The sequence below is a fragment of the Arachis ipaensis genome, chromosome B10, assembly GCF_000816755.2.
Source record: "Arachis ipaensis cultivar K30076 chromosome B10, Araip1.1, whole genome shotgun sequence".
Classification (NCBI taxonomy): Eukaryota; Viridiplantae; Streptophyta; class Magnoliopsida; order Fabales; family Fabaceae; genus Arachis; species Arachis ipaensis.
The window spans coordinates 129,185,571-129,194,521 of record NC_029794.2 but is presented as its reverse complement, the minus strand read 5'-3'; the positions used below and the strand labels follow the sequence as shown (position 1 = coordinate 129,194,521).

At 27.3% G+C, this 8,951-nt stretch overlaps 1 protein-coding gene across 3 annotated transcripts; it reads right to left on the bottom strand.

The window, feature by feature from the left end:
- On the bottom strand, window positions 1,011-2,978 carry LOC107621374 (transcription factor TCP13). Of its 3 annotated transcripts, none has more exons than XM_016323398.2 (2): window positions 2,898-2,978; window positions 1,011-2,389 (listed from the first exon to the last, which is right to left on the bottom strand). In XM_016323398.2, the coding sequence occupies exon 2, from the start codon at window positions 2,299-2,301 to the stop codon at window positions 1,384-1,386; it is 918 nt and encodes a 305-aa protein (XP_016178884.1). In that variant the 5' UTR covers window positions 2,302-2,389; window positions 2,898-2,978; the 3' UTR covers window positions 1,011-1,383. The 3 variants fall into 3 exon arrangements, with proteins under 3 accessions (XP_016178884.1, XP_020969320.1, XP_020969321.1); XM_021113661.1 differs by lacking the exon at window positions 2,898-2,978 and adding an exon at window positions 2,736-2,891; XM_021113662.1 differs by lacking the exon at window positions 2,898-2,978 and adding an exon at window positions 2,774-2,891.

Sequence of the window (8,951 nt, the reverse complement as noted above, 5' to 3'; positions counted from 1 at the left end):
TAATAGTCCTTATCTTTTAAATTCTTTTTTTAAAAAAATTTATTTAAGTTATTTACTCAAATTAGACCTAAATGAGTAACCTTGTAATATTTATTTGAGAAAGTTCAAAGTCCAACAAAATTTATTATTTTTAATTATTGTTTCAATTTTTTTTAGTCTATAATTCAATAATATATTTTTAGATTACACTTTTAAATATTGTTCACCAACTACGAATTAAAAACAATAAATTTTATTGACTCTCTGATATTTCTCTATATAAAAGTACAAATTTTAATCTATCAAAGAAAATAACACGCAGAACAATATAAGAGATGAAAATGAGAATAACAAATCTTTGCATCTCCTTGCTAAATTAGAAATAGTATTCAAAGACAAAAGCTAACACTTGATAATTAATATTTTATTTTTAAGATACTTTTATCATGAAATTATTTCTTTTAAAAATTTAAGTCGATAAAAAGACATAAATAGTTATATTTTTAACATGTTCTTTTAAGTAAGAATTTTTTTTAAATTTATTTAAATTTTGTATAATTTTTTTTATACTATTTTTTTCTTTTAAAGAATAACAAAGATTGAATTCTAAATTTTTCGGTCATAAAAGTTTTGATATCTATCATAAATTTACTTTTCCTAAAATTTAAATTGATAGAAAAAAACATATGAATAATTACATCTCTAGCAATTTTATAGTATAACAATAACAATAATTAAGAAAATTCTGTAGGAAAAAATTGATGAAACATATTTAATGTGTTGATTGGTTTCATTACTACTATATAAAAAATGTGATTTCTTGTACAAAATGAAGTTACATAATTTTAATTAATTAATTTAATTAATTTTGTTGAAGACTACATCTAACTTATGGCAGATTTAATATGCTTTCCTTTGCTATATATTTTTGGTCTCATACTCTCATGTAATACCAAAAGATGTAAAAATATCGAAGCATGAATAAAAACTAGAATAATGTTGTATCATTAAGGGTTTAACAGAACACACAATTAAGATATGAATATCCTCTTATAATAAATCCCAAACTAAAGGCACTATCAAAATGAGATAACATTAGTTACAACTAAAATTAAACCATTCTTTATAAACCTTTGTATGTCATATAACACGTAGATTCAAATCTCAAACTCAAACTGAACGGAAAATTGTACACATAATAGTAATAAACTAATCAAAATCACTAAATCAGTATACAAGAACACAGAGTAAATATGAATTAGCATAAGACGAATGAAAATAATTATTCAAATCAAACTCCAGGCAGCAAACTGCTCTCATCATCATGATCCATGCACATTTTGGTAGAGTACCTTTGTAGTTTAATTTGCACTATCATCAGCATGAGATTGGCTTTCACTTCTATTAGGTGATTTTGCAAGATTCTGATGATGACTCATCACCATGATGATGGTGGTTGATTTGCCTTGGATCCATTATTTCCATTGCTGCAGCAACATTATTATTATTATAATGCGAAAAAGAAGAAGGAGAAAAATATGACTGTGTTGTCGCGGTGGTCGCCGCGGCCGCCGCACGTGGAAGAGGAGAAGGAGAACAACACAATATTTGAGAAGCTCCTATGTTTTGAAAGGGTAAATTTACAACATTAACCCCATCATGATGATGATTCACAAATCCAAGATTATTATTATTATTATTATTATTCCCCAATAATTGATTAGCAACATCATCATGAGAAGCTGATTGGTAAAAATGATTACCAATTGATGATGGCATAGTGTTCAATAATCCCAAGAATGAAGGAGGATGATGATTATGGTTTATTGTTGTTGGTAATAAGAAACTATTAGGCAAAACATGTGCACTAGTATTATTACTACTATCCTGCTCTTTATTATGATTAGATTTATTAGTAGGAAGAGAGGGATAACAAGCAAGGGTAAAATTGGAAGGAGGAATGGGAAGAGGGGGAAGGTCATCAATTTCATGCTTAGCAGCATTGAGTAACCAATCAACAACCTTGCTTGGTTGATTGAGCCCTAACCTGTCTTGAAGATCATAGAGGTTAATTGCTGTGGGAACTGAAAGCCTTACCCTTCTGTCTCTTAGCCCTCTTATTGTGCAAACCTTGCTGTGTCTGTCTTTTCCTCCCAACGCTCTTGATACCCGTACGATCCGCGGATCCTTCAATCTTAGCCATTGATGTGATGATGATGATGATGATGATGGGCCCTTACTAATTGCTTTTTCATCACTTCTTGTTGTTCTTGAAACCAGGCCAGCTGCAAGATCTGATGATGATGAATCTATCTCTTTCATTCTTCTTGGTTTCTAACTTTGACTACTGCTTCATCAAACTTGTTTTTGACTCTGAATTGATTTGCAGCTGGTTCCAACTCCATAGTACCTAGTTCAGGAAATTATGAAATTATTATTAGGCTTTGAGAAAATTCTTAATTTTCTTCAACAGACACTATGAATTATGAATCGATTGTGACACTGAAAGGATTACAGTAATAATAGAGAAGCAAGAACAATATAATAATGATAATGATATTTATGTATGTAGTTTAGTTTCAGTTGAAGAAATTAAAGAGACAAAATCAAAGTCAAAGCAATTAAATAGGGTGCAAGGAAGGACTAATTATTAATATATTGCTACTTCACATAACTAAACCCTAGCAAATAGAATATAATAAATTAAAGAAGAAGAAGAAAATAGTAATCCATGAACACTACTACCTAGTACCTACCACTGATATATATCATGAACTACCATACAGATGTGCACCTTAATTTCTTTTTATATGCCAAATTAAATAAGAAGAGTGTGTGTATGAAGAATGAGAGTCGAGTAGTTAATTAGGAAAAGGAAGGAAAGGAAGCTAAGGAAGGGATTCTGGAATGGAACCGACCACGGCGCACTGAAAGATAAAGCAATGGTGGATACATGGCCACGTGGCATATGACCCTATTGGTCAAATAAATTTGGTAGCTACTTCTTCATCTTATCATTTATATATATATGTTGTTGTCATGGACATGGTTGATGATGATTTCCACATTAGGGCAGATATTTCCACACTTATTATTAAAAGAAATTCTGTTAACCAATTAGTTACCACTTACCAGTGAAGGGACCATTTGTTACACATTTCAAAAAGCGGCTGGGCACACTGAATTTATCGACAACTACAAAACATTTTGTTACTCATGAAACACTTTCACATGGTGGGGGTGATATAATAGAATTGAAGCTCAGACAAAATGAAAAACGTTGTTCTTGTGAATAGGTATAGCAATTAAGTAAAGACTTGTTTCTTGCTGCATGCTTTCATTCTTGATATACTTCCAAAGGGAAACATTAAACGCACTCATAATAATGTTTTGGAACCTATCACAAAATTGTTCGCTCTAGCTACTATGGTTCATGTCTGAAGTCCTACCTCGGTTAAAGAGAAAAAACGAAACATATTTTATTAGTGAATTCTACGGTACCTTCTCTAAAATAAAGGGTAAATTAGCCTTTGATAATTATTTTTCTATCAGAGTTTCAAGATTTACGTTATCTTCTCTTTTCTTTTCAATTGACGCTATGTTTCTTTTGATACTTGATAACAATGTCATTTTCATCATCCCTACTAAATACACTTCTTCTTCTCCAATTGAATTTGCACCATAAATAAAATTTTTGTAGGTAATTAATGTTATGAATAATAAAATAATTAATTAATATTTGAGGTGAATGTAAATATTAAAATACTTATTCTATTTTATCTTATTGTTATCTGAATAATAATTTAATATTTTTTGTGACAATATAATAGTTTAATATGCTCCTATCAATGCATTAGTTTTTTTTTTTTAAATTAGGGAAGAGGTGTATTTGGCGGAGATGATGACAATGACACTGTTATTAAATTTCAAGAGAAACATAAAGAAAAGAGAATATAACGTGAATTTTGGAGTTTTAATGAAAGGATAATTTATCAATAATTACTGTATATGTTACAAGGAATAATTTACCCTTTATTTTAGAGAGGGTATGGTAGAATTTACCTATTTTATATTGTCATATCTAAATATTTTTTATAACTAAGTTCAATCAAATTGGTCCAAACCTAACAACACTTACTCACACAATATGCACATGAAATCGCGCACTTCTTTTCCGTGTTTCTTCTTTTTTTCGCCGCCTCCTTCTATTGGTGCTATTGTTGCTACATTTTATGTTTATTTCTTTTTCTCCTCTTTTTTATCATGTTATTACAGTTATTTTTTTTATTTGATTTTTTTTAAAAGAGTGAAATAAAAAATTATAAAAAATAAAATAAAAAAGAGAAGATGAAAAGAACGAGAATGAGGAGAATTTTAAATTGTACAAAATTTAGATCATGTTGGGGAGGTTTTTAAAAACCTCCACTATAAAACCTCTATCAATTAGTAAGAATCTTGTAGTGCGTTGCTCTTACTTCTTCTTTTAAGAGTATTATTTCTCATATTAGACTTGAATGAACATATCTGTACTATATTACAATTTTATTCAGTTGAATGAATGTATGTTCATATTTATTGGATTGAATTCTTATTAAAAAAATACCAAAATTTATTTGAAGTGACACCAGAATTTAAATATTTTTTAATTAAAAACTAAAGTTAATATTCTGAAATTTAGCATTTTATTTGTGTTACTATACAATTAATAAAATCGAATTTTTAATTTTAAATCCCAAAAAATTATATTGATTCTATAAAATAAAACAAGATAGCACTAAAATTATTTAAAATTGACATCAAAAGTTCAATAATACAACACAAAAAAAATATTAAAATTTTTTAGAAAACATTACACTTTCAATGAATTGAATGCTTATCTCATATATAAAACAACACATAAAAATCTAAAAAATAACATTAAAATATCTTTATTCTAATACTGAAATTTCTAACTAAATAGTGTGATATAACTAAAAATTTATTTTAGAAGACTTAAGTTGCAGACTTTAATAGAAAAAAGAATAAGTGAAAAATATATAAATAATGCAGTGAAATTAAGTAGAATAAGTGAAAAAATTTAAAAGAGAATGAATAATGATATTTACGTATAAAAAAAAGAAGATATATTTGATATATGAAATTAACACATAAATTTTTAAAGAATATCTTCACTCTAATATTGAAATGTCATCATTTTAATACCAAAATTTTTAACTAAATAATGTGATGGAACTAAAAATATATTTCATGAAGACTTGAGTTGCAGATTCATAAATTTTGATAAAAAAAAGTAAGTAAAAAAAATCAGTAAATAACACAGCAAAATTAAGTAGAACAAATATAAAAATTCAAACTAAATGATAAATGTTATTTATACATAAGAAGAAGACGATAATAATGATGAAAATGATAACAATAACGATGATGATGATGATAATGACAAGGATAAGGATGGAGGAGAAGGAGAAGGAGAAAAAGAAAAGAAAATCAAATGAGAGGAGGAAGAGGAGGTGATGATATGGTGGTGACAACAATGAAGATAATAACAAAAGAAAAAGATGAGGAAAAAAAAAGATAAGAAGAAAAAGGAATATTATGAATATAAGTAAGTAAGTAAATAAAAAAATCATGAATATAAATAAGTAAGTAAATAAAAAAAATTATACACAGTACTTAGTTAGACTTGATTAATTATTTTACTTAATTGCAAAACTTTATTATAAAGATATAAACATTTATTTTTTGGGAGTTTCGTATTGATTAGAGAGGAGAATAAAATGTCTTATAAGAATTAAATTTTTGTATTTGGCTAACAAACTAAGATAAAATGTGAAAAATAAAAAAAATGATAAAATTGACTGAATATCTTAAAAAAATGTTAATTAATACCCATTTTATTTACCGTTATTAAAATTGTCAATCACCGAAAAAACCTAAATTGTCTGTAATTAACAAGTTTCAATTAACTATAAATGGCTTCTCTTTTTAGTTTTTACCCTGTCCAGCTACAAAGTTATCTGATATCTTATCCACAGACTTTCATCTTTATTATTCTTTGGAATAATCTTTATATCGATCCAAAAATTAAAGACAATAAAAAGGATAAGAAAGGAAAAGGAGATAGAGAGTAGTAAGAGAAAAAACAAAAATACGGCAAAGCATCACATGCAGAGAAAACAGAGAATTTTCATGCTTTAGTTAGATTCAAAAGTTGTGGTTTCAAGTCCAAGCAAGAGTTTGTCATGCCTTTGCATATGATAATAACTACTTCGGACAATGAAAGCTACATATAGGTGAGGTCGTGAGGGACCAATATACAATGACATCATATAATATATATATATAGTTAGAAACTTAGAATGCTCTTTTATATACTTATAATCTCACAATTTTAAGAATTTATAATTTAGTCTGCAGTGATGAATAGTGAGTACATATTATATTTAAATATATTTCACATCTTATCTAATAAGTAGTATAAAAAAGACTATATTGAATTAGGTTACATGTGATATTTAGGGGTGGCAATATGTACTCTACCCCAATCCGACCCTACTCGATCTGCAGCGGGTAGGGTAGGGTGTGGGTAGGATTCTCGTGCGGGTCGGGTAGGGTGCGGGTTGAGCCTCAACTTTACCCGATCAACCCGCACTCTATATATGTTTATGTTATATACTTATATAAAAATATGTTTTAAGTGAATGAACCAAAGACCTCTCACTAAATACAAAAAATCATTAACCATCCACTAAAAGAAAATCATTAATTGATAATTTAATATTTTTTTTTACATAAAAATCAGTTCTATTTTAAATTATCATCAAGTTATATAATAATGTTATATATTTTTTGTAATTAAAAAATTAATTTTCTATGATTTCTCAATGCAATTTAAATTAGTATACGTTTGAATTTGATGCTTATGAAGTAGGGTTTATAAGATAAAATGTTCCCCTACTTATCTATTAAAAACAGTGACTTAGTAGAAGCAAGACCACATACACAAAAGAGAGAAAGATACGCATGCATGAGAAGAGAACCTAACAGCTGACAAGTGGGTCTAATAATCCCATGTTTTCTTTCAAAAGAATTCAAGTCAATTAATAATTAATCACGTTCATGTGTGTGTAATGGATAAAAGAAACGTACGCAAGTTTTTCTTTTCTTCATTTGCCAATCACCATTTTAGAATCTTACACATATCTTATCTTATCATGTATATATATAAAAGCACAAGTTTCAAGCAATAATTTTACATTACATTTGTCATACCTTTTTATACGGTGAATTGTGTTTTTATTGGTAACTTTGGCAAAGAAACAATTTAATCAAATTGAATCGATTTCAAGTAACAAACAAACAAAAATTCAATATGAATAATAGCTCAAATGGCATAGTCTTTCTATACTCAATTAAGAGGTTGCGGGTTCAAGTCTCCTATCTTTAGTAAAAAAAAAAAAAATCCAATATGATTATATTTTAACCAATTTGTTTGTTTTTATTAACCATAAAACAGAACCAACTATACTCCATCATAGTTATTGAAAATATAATTCTAATTACCGCGTGCATATATATATATATATAACTGCACACGTCACAATCTAATATTAATGAATAGTAGGGTGAAGTCTCCAATGGATGATCGTCTAGCCATAGCAAGTGTATGTTGGATGTAGATATATACCAAACGTAAGAAGTTATTAGAACCCTCTCAATTAAACTACATGCCCCACATTGAAAACTACGTACCCTCTTTTATAAGGGTATGTTATGACTTATGATGAGTACCAAATTTGAAAATTAGAGATCAGAAGGAAGAAGAGATCATATTTATTAACATTCCTTTCATATTAACTTATGACTAAACAATTTTTTAGCTCATATATGGCTAATAATATTTTTTTCTGGCTTCTTTTTTCCCTTCTTTTGCAAAAATGAGAGTATAGACCATGTTAGTTAATTAGTTTTCTTGTTTAATTTTATTTATTTGTTTATTTATTTATTTATGCTGATCATAGCTAAACGCACGTTGGCTTCAAACAAAATTATTGATCATGTGGTAGTCACAAATTTGTTTAGTTGTTCAAATCTTGATGTGGATTTCCCAAATTAAAAATCAGGGACAAACCCTAAGACATGCAGAAAATAATTAATGAGAAGAAACTCATGAATAATAAATCTGCTCAAGTCTTTATATGTCTAAGGGGAGAAAATGGAGTAGTTTAGATCAAGTACCTTTATATATATATATATATATCAATGTTTACACATTATGAGAAAAAAAAAATTGTAGATTAACATATTGTAATTATATACACATTTTTGTCTTCTTCTTTTTTCTCTCATCTATGGAATCTGGAATAACATTCCAAAAGATACTATTTTTATGTGTTTGTTTATCAAGGGGAAAAAAGAAAAAGAAAAAGAAGTGGCTCCTCTTTTATGTTCCATAAAAAGCAAAAAAGGAAAACTATTCTGATCTTTTGCTTTTCACTCTACCTCACACTGGTCCTATCAGAGGAAAGACAAAAATAAATTGACAAAAAAAAATTTTACATTTAAAATTACAAATATAAAATGAAAATTTAAAAACCACAAATCTAAACATATTAGATAATGACATGTCAGATGACACTACATAATGATAATGTGTTATCATTTAATTAATGGAATCGTCGATTTCATTTACGTTATATTTTAAAAAAATTAATATGAATAACAAAAACTTTTGAAAACTAATTTAAAAAATAAATCAATTTTTAAGAACGAATTTAAATATTAACCTCTAAAAAATTAGAAAAAACCTATCATAGTTGGTGATGACACTAAATGTGTTATCATTTAATTAATGGAATCGTCGATTTCATTTACGTTATATTTTAAAAAAATTAATATGAATAACAAAAACTTTTGAAAACTAATTTAAAAAATAAATCAATTTTTAAGAACGAATTTAAAGAATTTAAATA